The sequence below is a fragment of the Boleophthalmus pectinirostris genome, unplaced genomic scaffold (assembly GCF_026225935.1).
Source record: "Boleophthalmus pectinirostris isolate CB_2022bp ecotype Guang Dong unplaced genomic scaffold, ASM2622593v1 HiC_scaffold_20, whole genome shotgun sequence".
In the NCBI taxonomy this organism is placed as follows: Eukaryota; Metazoa; Chordata; class Actinopteri; order Gobiiformes; family Gobiidae; genus Boleophthalmus; species Boleophthalmus pectinirostris.
In genome coordinates, this window is record NW_026571153.1 from 640,556 (window position 1) to 664,557 (window position 24,002).

General features: G+C 41.4%; 1 protein-coding gene across 1 annotated transcript; it reads right to left on the bottom strand.

Moving 5' to 3' along the window:
* Positions 1-1,475: 1,475 nt before the first annotated feature.
* On the bottom strand, positions 1,476-7,132 carry LOC110175193 (cell division cycle protein 20 homolog). The gene is made up of 5 exons (XM_020941313.1): positions 7,046-7,132; positions 5,889-6,470; positions 4,757-4,826; positions 4,217-4,252; positions 1,476-2,773 (listed from the first exon to the last, which is right to left on the bottom strand). Exons 1-5 carry the CDS (start codon positions 7,130-7,132, stop codon positions 1,476-1,478), a joined length of 2,073 nt encoding a protein of 690 aa, XP_020796972.1.
* Between the last annotated feature and the right edge of the window lie 16,870 nt (positions 7,133-24,002).

Consider the following 24,002-nt stretch of genomic DNA (forward strand, 5'->3'; position numbering starts at 1 on the left):
ATGTAAAAAATACATTAAAACTGCCCACATTTATGTGTCTTGTGTGATTTTCTGGCGGTACATGGGCGACGATTCCCCTTGTGTTGGTAAGTCTGTGGGTTCCATCTAGTGGTTTAAAAAATGTACTGCAGCTATACGACAAAAGCAACACATTGTAATACGTAGGTCTTGTAGTACTTTATTATTTCATGTATGCCCCTTTAAAAAAATGCTATAAAGCATGTATAGCATTAATAATGTTAGGTGTCCTCAAAAAATCATTCAGCGTGTTCTCTTAAAAATAACCAGTGGAATACTGCAATGCCTTGAATCTTCTCTGGAGTATCTCTGCATTCCTTTAGGTTTAGGGGGTTGACAGCAGCCCAATGTAAATCACCCGTGTCCACTGGTGCTGCTTTACAATGAAATTCCTTAATTAAAAGGACACGACCTATATCTGCAAAGGATTACTTTAAAAGCAAACATGTTTCACATAGTGGTACCTTTAAACATACATAAGATTTCAGTGGTTAAACAACTCAATGTGTGATAGTCAAACAAATATATAAATTCAATGTTTATATAGGCACATGTGATGCACTCGAGAAACTTCACCATTTGGTACAGCCTTCAATACCTAGAAAAAGTTGTGGCTTTATTACATCAATAAAATGTACATGCATTTGCTTGTCCCGTACACAGAAAGACAGAAACAGCAGTCAAAATAAAAGGGCATTTACTTCCAAATGTAGTAGTCATTTCTTGAATTCACATCTTACTGAAATACACTTGTATTTTTTCAGTGCAAAATACATACATACAGCACCTTTAAAATTACAATACATGGCTTTGTTTCAGCATAGAGCAAAACTCAGGATTACATTTCCAGGACTGATCTAAGTGCATCAATCTTACTGTACATGGAAAGCACCTAGACTGTAAACTACCTGGCTTATTTCACAATATTACAAATAGTTGTAAACATATTTATATTACAGTTTCTATATTACTTGAACAAATAGTGCATGTTGAGTCCTTTAACACAAATGAAATTAAATCAGGAAATGCTGGTAATTCTGGAAATAACTGGGAGCAGCAATTTACATTACACACGTATACCAGAGCGTCTCTAGCGGTAACTTTACGAACGTTCGTGAGGCTACGTACCATGCAGATTTGCTTCAACAAACTCAGTTTAAAATTACACACAATTATCACAACACTACTACTCTCATTTAAGGCGTAAGTAACATGATGTTTAAGGCTTTCTTTTGTGGTAATTCTAAAGGAATACTGACCTGCAAAAACTAAGATTTAAAACTGAACAGTGAAAGAAACCCCTAAATGTGCACTTGCCAAAAGAAAACAAAACTTTTACACCATCAACAGTTATGGGTAAAATACTGGGCAACATCTTTATTACAGGTTAAATAAAAATAGTTAATTTAATATTGTGGAAAAATAAGAACAAAATAAAAAAAAAACTCCAAGGCTCATTATCTGAGAGAGCGGTGCAAACCAGCAGTTATTGGTTTATGAATGCAATCCATGGCCTTCTTTTTCACAGGATCCATTTTGAAGCTTTTCCATATGCGAACCGTGTCATCACCAGAAGCAGTTGCTATTGTTGACTTGTCTGGACTTAGAATGACACTGAGCACTCTGTCCGCGTGTCCATTGAGCTCTGCCACCTTTGTAAGTGAAGGGTACTTCCAGACAACAACATTGTTGTGGGTATATCCATGTGCAGAAAACAATTCATTGTAATTTGGTGCAAAGACAAGAGAACACACTTGTGACTGTGAGTCTACTGAACTGATGCAAAAGCCATTGTTGACGTTCCAGATGCGTATGTGATGGTCATCCATGCCACCTCCTGATGCAAGGATATTTGGTTGCCACGGACACCAAGCCAAGGCCTTAACAGCTCCACAATGGTGTTCACTCCAACAGTGAACAGCCTGGCTCTCATTGACAACACCACCATTTGACACACGGGGCCATACACACACCAGACAGTCATTGCTTCCGCTGGCCAGGTATCTCCCGTCAGGTGACCACTTGAGCCCACATACTTCTTGTGAGTGAGCAATCACTGTGGATCTGTGGTGTTGAGCCATTCTCACATCATGATGATGGATGTGTCCCGATCTAGAGCCACTTGAAAGAATATGGTCATTCCAACTGAGGCTAGCAACTCTGGCTGTGTGGCTTACCATGTTGCGAAGCATTTCCCGCTTCTCTACATCCCACAACTGAACCTCGCAGTCACTGGTGCCAATTGCCAGATAGCCTCCATCTTTGGCCCAGGACACAGAACAAATATAATCCTCCGCACGCTCCAGCTTCATCAGAGAAATTACATCTCCTTGAGTTGCATCCCACAGATGAACTCTGTTGTGAAGTGCCACAGCAAGCATGTTTCGACTGCTCCAGTCAAGCAAATTTAGATAGAAGTCGTTACGAAACTCAGAAGCATCCAATATTTTGTCCGGTACTGAGGAAATGTATCTACTAGTCTTTTTGGTTGAGGCCTTCAAATTGTTTTGGTAGCCTTCTGGCGCATTTACAGTCTTTCCTCCAAACTGTAGGATTTTTGCATTTTCAAGATCATGTCCATTTAGGGTCACTGATATGGCTTTTGCTGAAGAAGAAGAAGAAGAAGAAGAGATACAGTTGTCAGGTTCATTTTCTTTAGTGAGCAAAAAGCTAGCCATGTCCATCTGTTTACTGTTTCTAACGGGAATAAAACGGTCACCAAACATTGTGTTTTTTACCCTTCCCTGAGGTCTTGCTGAGCATTTTTAACATGCTTGTTCACTCACAAAGACACAGGTTGCATTCACTTCTCTTCTCCAGGATTTTGAATCTTATCTCAGAATATTCACACAGTTTAAATGTCTGAATGCTGGATGCTGATTGGCCATTTCCACTGTGGCCCTTGACTCTTTTTTTAATTTTTTTTTTTTTTTTTGTACAACAAACATGGCTGTGTCTCGTCAGCAGTTACATGTCGGGATGAGGGAATATAGACACAAGTTATTATACAGTAACAATGCAATAATAATTTTCAAATATATAAAATGTTGTCTGTGGAGGACACAGAAATTATCATTTGACAAATAAAACATAATAATGTTACAAATGGTCTTTTCTATTGTAATAATATATTCTCATTATTACTTACAATGATTAAACACATTTATAAATGAACTAGTTTAATAGTTAGCACTCCCTATAGGGCCACATGGGAAAACTACAAGTGCTTTGTGAATGTGCAGTTGTCGCTTTTATCCACACGATGACGCCAAACTCCGACGAATAACCAGGAAATGAACCAAACAAAAAACAGGCAAGTTGAAAAAATGAAATAAACTTATGTTATTGCCAGTTGAATGACTATAACTAAGGACGAACAGCTTTCAGTAAATACAGAAATAACTAAAATAAAATAACAAGGATACGCTGCTTATTATTAAACGCTCGGTTCACTTTGAGGTCTGCGCGTTTCTGCTTTTTCGTAACAAAACTCTGGTCGCATTTCTGCTCTTCTCCCTCTTTTATGTCTGCTCCTAAGCGGACTGCATCATTTCAAGGTTCACATGAATTGAAAGTCACAGTTTTCAACCACAACTTTTACACAAAGAAAAAACAAGTAAGTTGAAAAAGCGCTCCCTCTGGTGATGGATATAAGTATATACAAAACAAAACAAAAAAACGAGGTAGAAAAGTGTATTCATTTATTTATATTTTTTTAAAAGGAAACTAAGGAAGATACAAAAAAAAAAAAAAAAAAAAAAAAAAAAAACATAAATCATAATTGACCAGTAAGATATTTTAGTTAAAGTTCAGAATTATCTTTTCCTTTCTTCTTCTTCTTCTTCTTCTTCTTCTTCTTCTTCTTCTTGCGAAAAAGACAGTTTTCACAGTCATATATTTAGTGGTTTACAGACAAAACATTATTACAACCAACCATACATGTGAATTACACAAATCGAAAATCATGAATTTACTAAGTTTGTCACTAATAAACCACTGCTAATTTTGACTGATTCATCGTGACTGTGTATCTCGTCCCGGGTGTGACATAGGAGTAAAAAAGCAGAGAGCAAGTCGTCCCTGGTGTACTGTCCAGCTGCAGACCTTTTGCCTCCAGTGATCACTGTGGCAGTTTTTATAGATTCTGTAATAGTTACCATTGTCATCTCTTCTCTCAGTTTCCCCAAAAGCAATTTACCTTGCTCTGCATGGGCTTTGTCAGCCAACTTGTCCCCTGGCAGAGTTATAATGTCAAAATTGTCCAATAGGCTAGCTGTAATATCTGTGGGTAAATTCACTCCTTTTTTGGACCTTCTGTACATAAATATTTCCCTGGTAGAGCCCATTTTGCTACTACATCCAGTGCCTGTAGAGATGCCCATACTAGTCTCCAGGATTCTAGTTTTCTTTTTAGCCTCTGACAAAATGGACCAACCCAGTGACATTACAGTGTCACAGTAACACAGAGTCTCATGATCAATTGCAGAAACTGTGCTTAACACCATTTCGAGTTTGGTTTTTGCCCCAACATACTTTCCCAACACATACTTGTTCTTAATCTGAGACCATTTATGGTAAAACAATACATTAAGCCCAAAGTGTGCCAAGGATTGCTCAAGGGCAGCTTTAACATCAAACAGAGCATTCACATATGTGTTTTGTTCAAAGACAATTATCACTGGTAATTCTTTCCACATCACTCTGGGTAGTAATAGTTTCAACAATCTAATATGTCCACTTAACAGAGCTGCATAAACTTGGGTCACTTGATCCAAGTCTTTGATTTCCAGTTCCTCAAGAGCCATGACCTGCAAGACAGAGAATAAATTCATGTACACTACGTAACAGAGCTATATAAAAGACTGCAGGTTAGGCCTGCTTGGTCATTAAACCAGTAAGGAGGTAAGGATAACTATAGGCAAAAGTGTGCAGTCTAATACAGTCACTTTCTGGGATTTATTATCATTTTGTATTTTTAGTTTAATCATTTAAAAATAATAATCACATCATGTTTTGCCCTGCATGTGAAGGTTCTCGGAGAGAACTGACAGCACTGATGAAGGCTCCTTGGGACTATATCATAAATCATTATGATTTTATGATCGTGTTGGCTTGTTTTAGGCACAACATTGACTTTTACTCCAGCATGCATCTCACAGAGCTGAAATGCCTATACAGTCAACTTGTGTCCTTTTCGGCTGCTAGAATTGTACAGATGGACACTGTGCTTTCCATGTACAAGAAAGGAGCGTCTCTGGACAGTGCACCCAGTCCACCCCGCGTCTCCACTGCGCTGGTCAAGATTATAGCGATGTTAATAGGGAATCATGTCCCAGAGCAACTTTTGCACGAATGCATCGAGAGCTGCAACTGGCACGAACATGCGCATCTGGTCCTCGCACTGTTTGCCTCTGCAGAAACCATTCGCAGTTCACCCCTGAAGTTTATTGCTATGATAAAGGAGATGAAAAATGCACAAGTATTCCACCACACAATAATTGCTCTGGCCGTAACTGCGTGGAATTTTAATTTGTCAGACAGTATCTGTACGTGCCGTACTTGGACCCAGGTCCTGGATCTATTGTCGTGTTTTGTTCCAGACACAGAAACTACACTAACTATACAGAATCAAGCCCGTATCAGCTCTTACATTTGCACCCTTCTAGATATATCCAATCCTCCTGATAGTTGTGCACAACCTTTTGATCAGAGTAAGAAAGAACATAACATAGATTACAGTTATATGTTAGGGGACTTATTGGTGTCAGGATTAGTAGGCAGAGGCAGCAGGAGCAGCAGCAGCAGCAGTAGTAGTAGTAGTAGTAGTAGTAGTAGTAGTAGTAGAAGGCATAAGAATGAGAGGGATTTACCACAAGCTTCTTGTTCGCCAACTCCACAGCACAGCATAACCCAGCACAGGACATTGAACCCCCACCAAAGGTCGGATCAAGACACAAGTATGCTCTGACAATACCGCCACGAGCCACATTCTCCATTGTTACACAGTTGTTGGACAAAAACTTGTTTATGACCCGGGGCTCAAAGGGAGTCGTCTTGTCACTCTTTGTGTCTGCAGATGAGGTGCTGGTGCTGCCTGTAACTTCACTCACAAACCCTTTGGGTGTGATCATATTCATAAGTTGCTTCAGGTGACAGTCGACGGATATGTATTCTGGACAGTAGACTCCCAAGCAGGAACATGTGAGTCCCGGGTCCCTGGCATGGTACCGGCATTTGAAGCTCTGTGAAACCACATGGTACGCGGGCTCTCCGTTTTCACCACGTATCTCTGAGACTTTGTTAAGCCAAGGTGTGCTGCAAACGTGACTTGTGATATGTACTTGCTTACGCCCCTTGAACGCAATATTTGGCAAGACAGCCAACAGCACCTTGGCACTCACAAATCCAACTTCATCCACCAAGATTAGATCGGCACTCTGTCCTCTGCTGGCCTGCAAAATAAAAGAACATTTTTAAAATAATAAATAAATAAATAAATACAAAGACATACTTGAATGTGTATAACACTGTACAATATATATATGAGTGCATATATGTGTGACTTGTTTTGTAAATGGGCATTTTGACATTTTCAGTAACAGTGATTTAAACCAAAATAAGATATATATATATACACACTGTGTATATACATACATACATACACACACACACACACACACACACAGGAGTTATATGTTATATTTATATATAAATAGAAAAAAAAGTGTATATAGATAGACATAGATATCTATATAGATACAGATAGATAGAGATATAGTGTAACTAATGTCATGTTTCATTTCCATTTACAGTTAATAGATGACTTGCAGTGGGTGACAAGCTGTGTTGAGAATGGGTGCTCCTTTACAGATTACAATGGGGGGTATGTGTGTTTTTTACACAGCGCCAGGCATGTCTGCTCAGCTTCCAGCTGCCGTCTCATAAAAGCCATGGTTACCACAACACAGCACGGTTACGTGCATGCAGAGTCCATGAGGCAAACGTGCCCGGTAGTCACTCTACTGACTTTCTCTAGGCCTGAGTTGGAGTTTGGTGGAGGACGGTGCCCTAGCAAAAGTGCAGAGATGGCTTTTGGAGAAATGGAAAACACCATGCATAACAGAGATGTGGAGAGATATCACGCTGTACTCAAATCCTCCATTCCGGTTCTGGTTGCATTATATTCCACATTGCTCACACGGGAATTTACTGCCGAGTACACGACTACACAGTGGACTCCTGGGCTTGTGCACAAACCGTGGATGAAGTCAATTGTGGAGTTGGCTAAAGTAATAGAGTTTCATCCAGAACCCACGCTGCCCTGTTCCAGAGATGCTGCGTCAGACATTGTAAAGGAGGCCGTAACGAGAAGCGCCATAGCCATTCAGACTCTGTTTGGTTCGTGTGAACGTGTGATACAACGATTTATCGCAAAGATGACTCTCAGCTTTAATGACAAACAAGCACAGAGGGGGGATTTTTACAGAAAAGTGATTATGCTTGCCCTGTGTTTTTTTCCATACCTAAATCATGCCCAATTGCACAGACGATTTGAAAACAGGTTTCTAGTGCTAATGTTCTTTGATAAAACACACACACGACACAAACAGTGGTCCAAGTTGTCTGCGTTTATTCACCTACATGTACATCAGGACACAGGATTTACGGACACAGTACACCCTGAAGGTGATCTACCACTGGTGATCATAGCAACTTTGGAACAGTGCATTGCCAAGTCCAGGTACCAGGAGGACAACAAAGCCACCACACTGCACTGTACCTCTGACTAAGCTCTTGTACATTTTGTTGGATATTTCTGTAATCAATTTCAATGTGTAATAAATAATAAATGTAACATTGTGTGTATTCAAATGTGTCATTATGCTGCCTCACTTCACAACACCAGACAGAAAGCGTGCAGACTGGAATCAAAGTCCGGTCTTCCGTGCGAGAGGCAACAGTCTTAGGAGCAGCAGAGACAGGCTATAACGCTGAGCTTTATTTCTGCTTGTGTTGGTGTCTTCCGCCTTTACGCCTGTGCTTTACAAACACGGTTTATAAGCGTAACAAAAGCACACTTATGTTTAGTGGTATTAGCTACATGCTAAGTGTGCATTGTACAACAACCATAGGACGATTACTATGAAGACTTACATGGTCATTCACATAACCCTGACACACACACACACACACACACATACTGTACATCATACAGTACATGCACAGACTTGAATTGTAAATGCAGCAAGTGCTACTACACAAATGGTATATTTTCAAGTATTTGTCAGTAGTTTTGTTGTTGTCTGCAGAAACAGTTTTCAGTAGAGTAGATAGAGATAGAGTACAGTATTCTGTACTCTACACACACACACACACACACACACACATTTACAGTATATATTTCTTTGTTGAGTCAACTAACACAATTGCACTTACTCTCCCCAAAAAATTGCACAGACTTAAGATTTAGACAAACTTTATTGATCCACAGGGAAATGATTTGGACACAGGAGCTCACACATCACAATAGAATATAATAACAGACAGCAAAAAATATAAATGGTGATAATAAAAATTCAAAGTTGCAAAAAAAAACCCCCAAAAAAACAAAAACCAACAACTGACAAATGTCTCCAGCTCACAACTGTTCCATTTCATGTGAGGAGCAGTTTTGTCAGTGATGCCATGACATGTTGTGTCATTAATGGTATTTGTCTTGTTTAAAAACTTTCAGTTCTCAATGTCACATCCTGGAAAAGCTGTCTTAGACTCTTTACTGAGCCATTTGCACTTAGAAGAACCACTAAGATGACAACATCATAACATTCAATGTTCAGTATATCACTAGGCTCCAATGTCTTGGTTTTTGTAAACATAATGACTGGGGCCCACTTGGATTCTGTCAGTGAGACCACATCATGTGTGAAACAGGCACCCTTACAGTTTTGTAGCCTATCTTTTTCTAGTTCTTGTATGTTACAATATCCACACAGCGCTGAGGTGCAGAGAGTTATCGTGATCAAACCCTGTGTGCAGTCCAATACAGTACATTTGAGGCGGGAGGAACCAAAGATCTTGAATTTCAATATCAACAATAAATTTCGTACTATTGCTGTCAGCTTGTTGCGATTAACATGTTCAGATGTCTGATCGTACATGAATGGCCTTGGTTTTCCATACAGCATCAGTGTAGCCCAGGTTCTTTTGCCCTTTGACTCTTCTTCCCCTGTACATGTGAGCCAACAAGGCAGGTTAGACAGATAGTCTTTAAATGTGAAAAAGAGGCTACTGGCCTCTGGATCAGATACGTGTGGGGTGATTCTGTCACTGCGATCAAACTGTCTCAACCACATAATTGACTGTGAGATCACATCCAAACTGGAAGTAGCGGGACTGAGCAGGAGTAGTTTTTCGCACAGACTGGATTTGGGTAAAAACTGTAACACAAGCGCGACACAGAGACTAACCAAACATTTGCATTCCCTTCCAAACATTGACTCCTGAGGCTCATAAAAGTAGTCTGTGAGATATGGAACGATATCAAAAATAACAGCTCCTTTACTGATGAGAAAATATTTCCATTGTGTAATGTGGCTCGGTAACATGCTCAAATCTAAAGCGGTCTTCAGTGTGAGAAAAAGCTGCAGCAAAAACGCGTGCGGTGTGTCTCCAGGATGTATAGTCTCCAGCCAGTCCACAAGTCTATGTGTTTCACACGCGTGTGAATACTGAAAGATGAACACACCATCACGTCTTGAGCATTTGCAGAGATCTTTCCTAGGTCCTAGGAACAAATGTGGATATGTACTTGTTAGGTTTAGTGAGGCAAGCACAATATTTTCTTTGAAACGTTTAATTTGTATTTCGTCTTGAGCACTTAAAATAACCATAGACGTGGGCATTTCTCCATCACTTCGCTTTTTATGTACAAGTGCTGCATTTGCTGGCTTGTGGGCAGAGGATTTCAGAGCACTCGTGGAGGGAAGGAGTGTTCTGTTGTTAAGATCCATGTTTACTTGGCAGATGCTCGTGGTGGGCGGCAAATGCACTGTGGCATCCCCAGTCGCATGCGTGCGTCTGCCATTGTTTTGAGATACGAGAGTTTTCACCTTATCGCTATACCACTGAAAAGGTTCTATTACTCCGGGGGCAAGTCTGTATATATCCAAGCCATAGTGGACTTTATTTGTGGACTGTATTGGACAGCGCTCCGGCGAAGTGACTGCGTCCAGCCCGGCAGGCATGCAGTCCTGCGCTATTATTAAATCACGCGGCGTGTATTGTCCCACACGAATATGCGTAGGACACATCATTTGGTGTGGTAGCTTCACATCTCCAGTGTGCTGTGCCAAAATTGTGTAGCGCTGAAGTGACAGCAGCTGGGCAGGAGACTGTCTCTCCTGTGGAAACAAGGTTATACACAGGCTGCCCATTGAAACAAACCCCTTATCCGGCATGTTGCTGCCCGCAGCGTCAAGGCACCTTTGTATATGGTCTGCACTTGGCCTCACATGTTCCCCGTGTTGTTCATATAATGCGCGCGCATGAAACACTTTCATGTGAGAAGCATCTAATGTTTCCTCCTTGTCTGGGGCGTAGACTCCCACCAAATTTGACAGATTTTTTGCATATGTAATTATACAAACCTCTCCTGAAGTGTTCTTGTACTCTATCAGTGGTGTGCCACTATGGAGCTCCCACATTAAGCAATACCAGCTGAAAATATCACTCCCACTGGCAGTGTCACAACACCATAAGGCTTCAGGAGGCATGTTAGTTCTGTTACCCCGGCGCTGACTTGGCGTAGAAAAGTTACATCCAGTTCCAAAGTCACTGATTTTGAAGGCAAAGGGTATGAGTGTTCTGTCTGGCTGATGACACACCAGTATATTTTTATAAGTTAAATTTCTGTGACGGATCATTCTAGAACGCAGGTAATGCAAACCTCGCAAAGTGTCCATTTCAGCTACGGGCAGCATTGATGTTCCACAATAAAGGACAAATTCTTGCAAAGTGGTCATTGCCCTTTCCATCACCATCACAGCCCTGCCCATGGGATATCCTGGAATTTCACACCACAGTCCCCCGAAAACACGCAGGATATTTGGGTGTTTTATTGAAACCCCCAGCATGATTTCTTCAGTCTGACAAGCGATATGGGCATAGTGACAAAATTCATTCTGTGGCGGTAACACCGGTACACTCCAGTCACACATTTCAGGGAACAGGTTTATTTTTGCAGCACAATTCTTATCCACTTCAACGACAACGCCAAAACCTCCCCGACCCAAGACTTTGCCAGGACTAGTTATTAACTGTTCCAAATCGACACTATATTCCCTCTGCTCGTTTAGTGAGTACACACTCCAAGGCTCTGAGACTGCAGTACACTTAAGCAATTCATGCTTTGCTCCAAATGAATCTGTGGCGTACGGGGGCACTTTTGGTGTTGTAGTATTGTACTTATGGGGCAAAAAGCTGTCAAATACAGGATGTGCTTGCTGGCTAATGGGCTGGAGAAACAGAGGATTATAAGTACAGCTTGTTAAGGTAGAGAGCAATAATCTGTAGGTCTTTTCAGCCTGACAAATGTTTTGTTTCATGAGGCGGTAATCGTCCCAGTGCGCGGTGGGTTCGCATGTAGCTTGCACCAAGAACAATATACATGTGTCTGTCTCACTAACTCGGTTTGGATTTTGCTTTATGTAAACGAGTAAACGTTTTTTCCCCTTGAGCTGTGGCTCCTCATCGATACTGCTGACCACTACATCTTTTGCCTCATGCAGTGAGAGAAATCTCTGGAGTACGGTCAATGTGTCTTCATCGACGCTGAATTTGAGGCTGGCTCCTAGCCAATCCAGGACTCCCTGTGTATCATTGTACCACAGCGTTTTCACATGAAACAGCTTTCCTTTGGACACTAAAGCCAACAACCGGAGGACTTTGTGTTGTGATTGTGCTTTGACTTGTTCCATTACTGAATCTGTGCGTCTCTACGCACAGTACACCACTTGGAAAAAAACAAACAAACAAAAAAAAAAAACAAAACCAAAACAAAAAATGAGCAGTTCAGTTCGGTTACAGATTAATTTTTCAGAACACGCTTCATTGTCACTCTTTGAATGCCTAATAGTTTCTGGGGGACCAGCTACAGGATTACTCAACCATTTGGAGTTTAGAGATGAACAGCTGCTCCAGAACTCTTTGCACATCTTGAGAGAAATGTGGACGCGTGTAGACGCATTGTATGTATCCAAACAGGATTTACAGTCCCTTCACCGCATGGAATCCATCAGCATCATGGGCTGTGAAGCACCTATCCCTAGCAAGATATTGGAGGATGAGTCCAAAATTTGTAGATATTATATATATCTTTTGTATAGATATTGTGTGAGCGCTGCAGGACCTACATCACACACCTGGAAGAGTTTATTGTCCAAATGCATGCCTCAGTTACATTTGATTACAGGAGACATGCATGAGACACCGTTACAAGATGTGCCCTTGAGCTGGTTACAGATGAAAAAAAAAGAAGAAGAATAACTTGTCATTGATTACAATGTTCACGCCACTGTCAAGCTATGCAAGACAGTATGTGGAAAGGCATCAGCAGTAGACTTACTGGCAAAACATCCATTGTTGAAGAAGATGAGAAGAGTTGACTGAAAAGTTGTAAAGTTGGTGGTCATTTGTGAGAATGTGCAGCGCATGTACAAAAAGATGCTTATTACTACACATGGGTAAAATGGAAAACATTTTATGTAAAAGTTTCAATAAAATATCTTGATGCTAAAGCACATCTTTGTCTTGATTGTCTGGTGTATGTAAATAGTGTAATACTGATAATAATGTTCAATAGTGATAATAATGTAAATAGTGCTTTGAAAAAGTACACTCAGATCTGTAGAAACTTTTGTACAAATCGACAAACTGAAATTTTTCAAAAAACTAATTTTTCTTAATCAAAAGAAAAAAGAAAAGAAAAAAAAAGAGAAGCACGCAAATGTTACAAGCACAATGTGTACAATGTTCACAAGCACAATGTGTACAATGTTCACAAGCACAATGTGTACAATGTTCACAAGCACTCATATGACACACACAATGAATCATCACAAGAAGATTCACTCTAATTTCACATAGAGATGACTGAACATCGGCCCAGTTGTCATGTTCACGTGGGAAAAGTCAAATCTTGCACTTAGTGATGCAAACTCATTACGACGTGTTTCTTTTGTAGTCTAGTATAGCTGCAGTACATTTTATAAACCACTAGATAGAGCCCACGCACTTACCAACACAGGGTGATAACACACACTGAAAAAATTTAAACTTTTCTCTCTCTGTGACACTCAGATAAAAGAAATCTGCTACATTCCTATCAAAACTATTAAAAACTAAATATTTAGGTTTTCAGTTCTGTAGAGAATAAAAAGTAAGCCAGTCGATCAGTATAGAAAGCAAACTTAACATTTACCCATCCAAAGAATTACTTCAATTACGCTGTAAAATTCAAGAAAACATTTGCACTTTTTGTGAAAAGGAGATTGAAAGCGCCGATGGTCTTTTTTTTTTTTTTTTCTTTCGTGCTACAATCCAACCCTTTTGGTGTGAAATGCAACACTGGATCAATTCCATCTTTCGTTCTTTGCCTTGTCTTGTTAAACAGAGGTGCTATAATTTTTGGTATACTACTACAAAATAAAAAAGGAGATATCTGTGTAAACGGAATATTATGTCTTGCCAAAAGTAGGGGAGGTGTGCTTAAATAAAGATTGACAGAAAAGAGAGACACAGAGACAGTCTTTGTTATCTCACAGGAAACTTTTATTTCTGTGTCATTTCTGAGAAGAACAAGAAGAAAACAAAAAAAAAACCCAAAAACACAAAAAACCAAAGACACAGTTCTTTATGAAAAACATTAAAGTTTGGTCTTTGGTCTGGACTCTTCAACAAACTATTTTTAAATTCCCCTAAAGAAAAAAAAAAAAAAAAAAATCCCTAAAATAATTACAAACTGAACCAGAACTGAACCGTGGCTTTTCAAGAAGAATACATTTATCTACTGTACATTATACAAGACAGAATTTTTCACTGACACAGGTGCATCCGCATCACCTTTCATCTACTTCTGCTCCGTCTGATATCTGGAGTAAGTCGTATGTTTTTGCTTTTATCATTTGTTTACACACAACGCAATGGTACGGGATTTCAGAATTTCCACCGGAATTACGTTTCCGTTTACCAAGGCGCTGAAGGCATTGTTTTTTTGTGAAAAAATGTATCCAGTTTTGACTCAGATTCACGTCTTCACAAGGATACAGCATGCAGAGAGGGGACTCGGGTGCAGTCACACTGAAAGCGCTGGGTGTTAGACAGTGCAAAAGTATTATAGCTTGGTACATCATACATCCAAAATCTATCAAACCTTCTTCACAATATTGATTTTTAGTTATAAGAAGTTTGCCAGAAGAACATGAAATTCCAGCATCTGTGAAGAGAATCTGCGGCAAATTAATAATTATTTTAGCGTCACAGCGCTCGTTCATTTGTGTTTCAGTAGGGTCCGTAATGACCAATCCTACAGATTTTAAGGCTCTGTACCGGGCACCGAGGGCCGACGTAATCTTGTGATAAAGCTGGACCGGGCTAAGATCTAAATCTTGAATAATTACCTTAGAACAAGCTACGATTTCTTGATCGGATAATCTAGAAACATTCTCCCTATTCATCTTTATCATCTGTAATTCATATTTCCCCAAAACAGGCAGCATGTGTTCAGGACAATTTTTCATAACAGAATAAAAAGCCGAGAAGGCCCTTTTAAGCCTGTCTCTCACACACCCCGTGAATGTGTTCAGTTGTTTTTTACAGATATGCCATGTATCATTTGCAGAACTGTGCATGCTGCGAGCTAAACACAAATCTATAATGCATAATCCAGCAAAATTTTCCCCACTCCCTAGTCTCCGATTGAGCTCATGAGATGCCAAAAACTCTGGACAAGGTTCTAGGCCTACATTTGATATGCGGGTGTGAGATGATATCCTGACCACTTGACAGATTGTCCACACTCGTGTGACCATGTCCAACATTAGTACTTGATGATATTTCATCGCAATCTGAGCCACGTTTTTCAGAGAATTGGTATTTCCCGTAAAGACATCTCATAAAGTCAACTTCCGAACAGACATGAAGTGGCAATCTGTAGAAAGCCACTTCACAGGGGTGACAGATATAAAACTCATCACATCGAACTGGTTTTATGCGTAACGCTGTAATTTCATGCAGTCTATCAGGCCTACTCACAATACCCAGGTAACTCGATTTAAAACAAAGCGGTCCTAGGCGCTTTATCGTCTGTTCGCTGAAGCTATGAGTCTTTCCTGATTTAATAAGACCACTCCAGGGGAAAAACCCAACTCCCATTTTGGACGCAATAAGTTCTGAAACTTTACACATCAGCAGGTTTCTCAAAATAGGCTCTTTGTGAGAGAAAAAATGATTCAGACAATATTTCCCGTCTTTATATAAAGTGTACACTGCTAACGGCTTGTTATCAAATTGCCTTTGAGTTGGCCCAAGTGTTACAGCGACTGCATTCAGGCCTGAAGACAAATATATATTGTTTATTGCCTGGACTTCATATTTAATCAGAAAATTTTTCGCTTTTTGCAGATCCAGCCACAGGCCTCGCTCGTCTAATCTGGGGTCATTTTCAAAATAATAGATTACGTCTCCCGATTTGAGACTAGGCCAGGGTAGAAATGTAAAGGGAACATCTTTTTCCACTTTAACGCAATCTCCCCTCATTATACAAGATAAAAATGCATTTGCGACTGTCACGTCACACGGTGTGCGTGTCCGTTTGAAAGCCCTTAGGCCTCTCGTTTTCACACACATCGAAGGCACACCGTCGTTATCACCCGTGGAATGTATGAGAGAGACGTAACTTTTTTTTGATATGTGACAGAATACAGAGCAGCTGTGTTCATATTCTAATTTGATTACCCTGTCTTTCACAAGAGTTGGTGACATCTATGCATGTGTGTGTTCCAGGCACTTTTGTTACGAAACTGGGAAAGCCTTGAGGGCAGAGAGAACTAGGATGCTTAAGAATTTTTTGATGCGTATTCCCCTCACAGATAAGGTACATTCGCGAAAGACTGTCTTCCACTAATTTCTTATCCACAAAGTCTATAAATTCTGGGACACGCTGGTTTACATGATCCAGTTTATGTAAAAACGCCTTTCTTGCTTCCTGAGCAAAAATGTCCAGGTTTTTTAATGTCGCTTCAGTGCTACCGCACTCGTGGACTACATTCGTGATCTCGGCCTGCTGTGGGTCAAATGCAGCCGATAACATCATTATGCTATCTGTATCGCCATAAAGAACAGGGTTCTGGTTCTGGTCAAATTTTTCCACACATTCCTTAACTATTTTAATTTGCCGTCTCCCGTGGACAGAAATGAGCGCACTGCAGGGGCTAGGCGCAGTGCCGTATATGGAATTAGCTCGAATCTTGCACTCATTCTCTTGTGTTTTATAGTAAAACTTTTCTGCTTCGCTGACATTGAAATGTTGCATTTTTTGCTTACACTCTGCACGCAATTTCAAATAATATTGCGCGGAAGAGGGGAGAACACCAGGTTGTCTGGTGAAACACTGGAGTTTATCATCAAATTTTAAAACGAGTGATGCGTATTGAAATCCTTCGGCCTCCCACCTGTAGCAGATCCAACCTGACAGATCGTGGGGAAAATGGACAGGAGGCCAAGGCACCAGCATCTCTGGTGAGATGTTTAACGTGCAAATTATGGATGGATACATAGAGCAAAAATCGAAGCACATTTCCAAGGGAAATTCGGGGCCTGCAAAATGGAGTCCTCTCTGAGGGTCAAAGACGACTCCCCCCTCCCCCCGTGTCTTATGCGGGACGGGATTCCAGCGTCTACGAGACACGATGGCAGAGGCGGCTGGGGCGGCTTTTGCTCTAAGATTTCTTTGTGTGAACAATAGTTGAGGGCCGACGTAATCTTGTGATAAAGCTGGACCGGGCTAAGATCTAAATCTTGAATAATTACCTTAGAACAAGCTACGATTTCTTGATCGGATAATCTAGAAACATTCTCCCTATTCATCTTTATCATCTGTAATTCATATTTCCCCAAAACAGGCAGCATGTGTTCAGGACAATTTTTCATAACAGAATAAAAAGCCGAGAAGGCCCTTTTAAGCCTGTCTCTCACACACCCCGTGAATGTGTTCAGTTGTTTTTTACAGATATGCCATGTATCATTTGCAGAACTGTGCATGCTGCGAGCTAAACACAAATCTATAATGCATAATCCAGCAAAATTTTCCCCACTCCCTAGTCTCCGATTGAGCTCATGAGATGCCAAAACTCTGGACAAGGTTCTAGGCCTACATTTGATATGCGGGTGTGAGATGATATCCTGACCACTTGACAGATTGTCCACACTCGTGTGACCATGTCCAACATTAGTACTTGATGATATTTCATCGCAATCTGAGCCACGTTTTTCAGAGAATTGGTATTTCCCGTAAAAGACATCTCATAAAGTCAACTTCCGAACAGACATGAAGTGGCAATCTGTAGAAAGCCACTTCACAGGGGTGACAGATATAAAACTCATCACATCGAACTGGTTTCTGAGGGTCAAAAGACGACTCCCCCCTCCCCCCGTGTCTTATGCGGGACGGGATTCCAGCGTCTACGAGACACGATGGCAGAGGCGGCTGGGGCGGCTTTTGCTCTAAGATTTCTTTGTGTGAACAATAGTTGAGGCATCTGAGCCGAAAGGATAGTCTGTACAAAACCCGAGAAAGAGTCTCCTCTCCCATGAACAATAACGTCAATATTCAGAGTCATTCTACAGGAATGAAACAGACGAGACACAGGCCTGAGAACTTTTGATAAGCGAGCGCACAGTTGTGAATCCATCAGATTACACAGAAGAACTGTAAAAAGGCTTTCACCCCCAGAATAAAACATTTTGTCCATTTCAGCGTAACTCACGTATGGCACGTCCTTGCAAAGTTTTCTAGAGTTTTTTGGTACCTTTTGTTGCAGCTCTCTGTGTTTTGCTATGAGAAAAGCTGCTACTTCATTCAGCCGCATAGTGGGACAAGAGAACTTTGTATCTTTGCTTTCAGCTACTCTGTACAGATCAATGATTTTAAGTCCACAGCTGTTTAATTTGAAATGGCCAACTGTAGCCTTATCTCGTTTATACTGGTCCACCCGAAAGGCAATGATACGTAATTTCTCCAGTGTCAAATCTCCATTCAGCAGCAAAGAGCCGATATTTTTCAGCATTGCTCTGTACATTTCCAAATACCTAGGTATTTCAAACTGAAACGCCGGCGTGAAGTCAGAAGCTGCTGCGGCAGCAGTAAAAAGACTTTCCCATGTTTTTATAAGCCTCAAACATCGGCTACGGGCTTGTGCGTCCAGCTGCGTTGTGTAATTTGAGTGCGCATAGAAATGTACTTGTTGATTTAACACGCGCACGTGAAAGTCTGCATTATACACGTATAACAAATCAATTTCGTATCGCGATAAAAAAGTAATCAAATGCTCTAAAATACTCAGTTCTGAAGAACAAGGGTAGAAGCGGATTCTGGACATGTCTTCGATACCTATGCTCGAAGCGAGTTCCGGGACTCCCGTAGGTGTGCCGAAATCTCGAACTTTACACAAGTTATAAAAAATGAATAGTCTCTTCCTGTGATGCGAGGTAGAGGTTTTAGGTACATGAGAGTTCAAAATCACTAGAGACAAAGAGACAATTTCATGTTGTCGTCCAGACACGTCAGATGGAATTTTCGGTACGGTCAAGTTTTTAAAGTCTTTAAATAACTCCTTGCCTTCCTTTAGAACATGAACAAGTCTTTCTCTGTATGTGGTCATCTCAGTTATCATTGCCTCAGTGCAATGGGGGAATCTAAAAGCAAAAGTGGGGCAACGCAGAGATGGGTCACCGTAGGAACTATTGTCATAAACAGTCTGAACGGTCACGCAGGCACTTTTGTACAAATGGTTTACATGCTTTGAGTCGAATTGCTTCGCCACTCTCTCTGACTTGGCATGATCATAAATGAGTTGACAAGGTGTAATGCAGCTGTTCAGTTTGTCTCTGGCCACAAAATACAGCCGCCCAAATGTAATTCCACAGCTCAAAGCAGGTGTGTTCCCATTTCTTGTCAAGTACTGCCCTGTTTCTGGACAGAAATCGCCGAATACAAGCGCGCCTTTCACCTTTTCCACAAATCGTACGGCCGTACAAATAGATTTCAGGGGGAACAACATACAATTTACGTAGCTTTTAATGTCTTGATGTAGAACACGGACATTTCTTGGTTCAGAAGCAAATTCTCTGGACCACGTTGTTCTCACGTGCTCCCAAGTCTCATTACAATTCTCTTCGGAGTGGATTAAGTCAAGGTCGTAGCCGACAACAGGTGAAACACCTGTAACTTTTAGGTGTACAGTAGTATACATGGTAACATTATAACCATGTATAACTACAGCCCGGCATAAGAGAGCTTCTTCTTCTCTGCTGAAGATGACAGATTTTACCAAAACACCGACAAGGTCGCGATCTGTGTCAGGGTTTACTGCTCTGTGCACAGGAAACACCTGTGGAAATAAATCCACAAAAGGCGGTATTGTCTCCATAGTTGTGTCCCTTGTTATGTCCCTTGTCTCTCTTCTCTTAGACTCTCTGGCAGATGTACAGTTTTCTAGTTTTATTTCTACCCTCACATTCACAAGTGTGTGTGTGTGTGTGTGTGCGCGTGTGTCTGCTCTTTCTTTGTCCTCTCTCTCTCTCTCTCTCTCTCTGTCTTCCCTCCTCACACGTGGATTCTGGTGCCAGCCAATAATAATTCCGAAATAAGTAATTAGACCTGCACGGGGAGAAGAAGCAAACGGCTGAAGAACAGTCTCTGTGCCCTTTGGAAGAGACAGTCTCTCTGTCTGTCAAGCTATGCAAGACAGTATGTGGAAAGACAGCAGCAGTAGACTGACTGGCAAAACATCAACATTTGTGAGAATGTGCAGCGCATGTACAAAAAGATGCTTACTACTACACATGGGTAAAATGAAAAATGCTTTATGTAAAAGTTTCAATAAAATATCTTGATGCTAAAGCACATCTTTGTCGTGATTGTCCAATGTATGTAAATAGTGTAATACTGATAATAATGTTCAATAGTAATAATAATGTAAATAGTGCTTTGAAAAAGTAAACTCAGATCTGTAGAAACTTTTGTCCACTCGACAAACTGAAATTTCTCCTCGCCATGGATTCTACCTGCACGACTGAGGGATTCTTCACACATTAATGATTTAAGTACTACTACTACTACTACTACTACTACTACTACTCCTACTCCTACTATTACTAATAATAATAATAATAATATAATACATAATATGGACACAACTTTGTCATTATGGAAAAGAGACGGATCATTTGATTATGGTCTCCCCTTGCAAGATACATTACACAATGTGGCTAAACATTTGTTTTGTAAATATGACACTATTATCACTGGAAACAGTGATCATCAAATAAGCACCAATCTCAAGTCCGTGACCACACACCCGAGTGATCACAACGATGACTGGCGTAGGGACTCTATCGTCCTCTCAGACGCAAGTATGTCCTCTGCGGATTCTATGCAAACAGTGCTACGTAATGACCCACCACGGATTACAGGTTTTGACGATAGTGACAGTGAAGTAGACAGTATGTCTATAGACTATTATGCTCCAGAGCAGGATGAGCATATGGCTCCATGTCAGCCCTATGTAGTACATCACCCAAAGAACTGTGTGTTGCCCATGGGAGAGTTTTCCAGTCACAAAGCGCACAACCTGGAGACATGTACAGTGAAGCAGGCTTTACTACAACAACAACAACAACACCAACAACAGCAGCAGCAGCAGCAGCGTCGTGCCTGTTTAATCACATCTGACGATGTAAGGTGCTTGCGATGTGAAGCCTACGATGCTCATTGTAAATCTGCCGCAGAGGCCTACAGGCGCACCCTGTCCTGCTACACCAAGACTGTGTCTGAGCTCATGTTTGGCTTCAAAAAGGTGCTTGAAAGGTACCCAGAGCTCAGAGCAGAGTCCAGTGACGGTCATCTGCGCCGCATGGTACATGCTGCCTTAGGACGTGATAATCTCATACAAGAGATGGTTCGTCTTTCTGCGCAAAGAGAGAGTAGACGTGCGGATCAAGCCACGTCAATGCCAACAAGCCTAGTCTCGTGTCACTGCCACGAGGAAACCGTGTCCGTGCTAGAAGCATTGAGAACATGCTATACTGATGCCGAGGCTCTCAGAATGATCCTTCAGCGCTACACAAATGTGTATATTCGCTACTTGCAGGTGTGGCGGGACATGTGTTCCAAGGTAACCAAAGATATTTCTGTAATTGAGTTCATAAATCTTACTCGGGATAGACCAGGCGTAAGCCATGGGGAGCCTTGGTCTGAGGCCAAGGCCTATGTGAATCGCATGGTAGATAAGCTACGTCTTGTCACCCCTAGACATCTGGGAGAGACTTGTACAGTCTTGCTTAAGGATATACAGTTCAAGTTGTCTTCCGCACCCACGGACTTTCACAAGTCTAAGCGTGTTGTAGATGCGTCCCTTAATGACATTCGAAATCACTTGGACGAGGGCTCATCAAAGTGGGGTTGGGATGCCCATATGGTTGACTTATATTTTGACATTCGCAGCGACCTAACTGTTCTCGAGTCTCTAATCGGTATAGGGGAGATTTCCGTAAAGACCCTGCTACACGAGAGGCACGTACTCATCTCCCAGCACAGAAAACTCATCATAAATGAAGGAGCTCTACAACATAAAGTTGATCAGATCAGCAGTGAACTCCGAGAAACACTGACCCGTAACCAATACCACAGTGTAACAAATCTACTGTAAAATTTGACAGTGGTAAACACCTGGCAATTTTGTGGCCAGGTATTTGCTGGACTATTTTAGCAAATAATTTGTATTTACTGGTGGGAGCTGGGAACTTTTTACAATTTTCTTGTTTTTTTTTGTTTGTTACACAGTTCTTCATTGGTTTATATACAGTATACAGTAAATAATTGCTCTACTAAAGCACTTTGAATTACTTTGTGTACGAATTGTGCTATACAAATAAACTTGCCTTGCCTTGCAGCAAAACCTTGTTGTGTATTTCATTTACATGTAGCACCTGGCATTTGTGTTGCCAGTAGTTTACAGTAATTTTAAATACAGCTAACATATGTATGGTTATAAGAAGAAACTGAAAAATTGAAAACAAACAACAACAACAACAATAATGTTTTATATTTTATTTTTTGTGAGTGGTCCAAGTGGTACTAAACTCTGTAGGAGGTAATACAATGTAATACAACATGTTAATGTGTCACGATCGTAGTGCTTAGTAGAAAAATTGGCAATTTCACTAAGGTCAAGACCACGGACAGCTCAGATGGTGAATTTCTCACTTTCTCAGCAGAAAGTTTGATATCTGTAGCAAACAAATGCACACACACACACACACACATTTTTCCTAACTAATCCTAATGCAAGGCTTACACAATGGATTGGGATTGTGATCGCTTGATGTACAGTTGTGGCCCAGCAGCAGACATTTCAAGTCAACAGAGCCAGGAGTCCTGTCTCCTTTGTTGTCCAAGCGATGGCTCACCGGCAGGTCCAGTTATTATTAGTCAGGAAGTGCCCATAGTGTGCTCAAGAAAGTACAGCACGCAACCTATTCCATTCCAGCAAGCTGTAACGGGGCGCATGGCGGCACATGTCCAGATTTCTGAATCGCAGCCGGACCTACGCGATTCAAGATGTGAATTACTCGAGCATTTACATTTACAAAGTGCACCATGCTATGTAAAAGATGGACTTGTAGCAACGTTGCGTGGAGAAATACATTTGCAAGACGTTTCTCCCTACGGTACGTGGCTGTCTGCAAAGACAGAGTGTCTCGCATCCCTCTACAGATTAAGATATGCTGGTTTAGCTTGTCTTTTCCTACCACAACTACAAAGAATGGTGCTGGAGCAAAAGAACGACGACGGCCTGCTTTATCTTGTCAGCAAGTGGCTTTTGGATAAAGAGAACCTGACTCAAGGCATACATCTTTTCGGACTGTTTGCGTGCGATGCCATGCTCGCACCGGTGCTCCACAGAGTCCTGCGCTCTGACTGGATAAGAAGGCGCAAGGATGAGAGAGATACAAACCACACTCTAAAGTTGGGCTGGGCTCAGGACTTTTACAATTGGCCCGCAATCCCCAGAGACAGGACAGGCTGTCTGCAATTTGCTTATGCCAGGACTTGCTCCCGCGATTGCGGAGAAGAACATTGTTACCAAATTTTCAAAGCCATTCTGGCTAAAATGAATTTGTGCGGCTACACTCCGTGGTCGGCGGTGCACGCAGTTCGCTGTGCGGAGAATCTAATCGCAAGCTTACTGTGCCACGAATGTGAAAAATGGCTTTTGACAGCCTGCACTTTTCTCACGGAGTGTGCAGCGAGCGAAGCCTCCAAAGAAAGAGATTGGCTCGTGCGAAACGAGGCCGTAATTGAGGTCTGCTACCTTCTGTATCAAATCTACACACCGCGAGAGGCCCGAAAGGCAACACGGATGGTAGTGGAAGGGTGGGCCGATTCCACCTGGACACACTGTGTGCACTTACAGGAAGCTTACCAGAAGCGTGAGACAGATTTTCACGACTGTGAAATTTTGACTGTCCTTTTTGCCATTGATCACATACCTAGCCGTATAGGCTTGCACCATAATAGTAGCACTACAAGCAACAGCGCCGAGGCGGGCCACATGTCTGAGAAGAGCAAGTCCGCCCAAGGTTGCAGAGATGATGAAGGTGATCCTGATCTTGATCCAGAGCTGCTTGCGGCTATAACTCTGAACCAG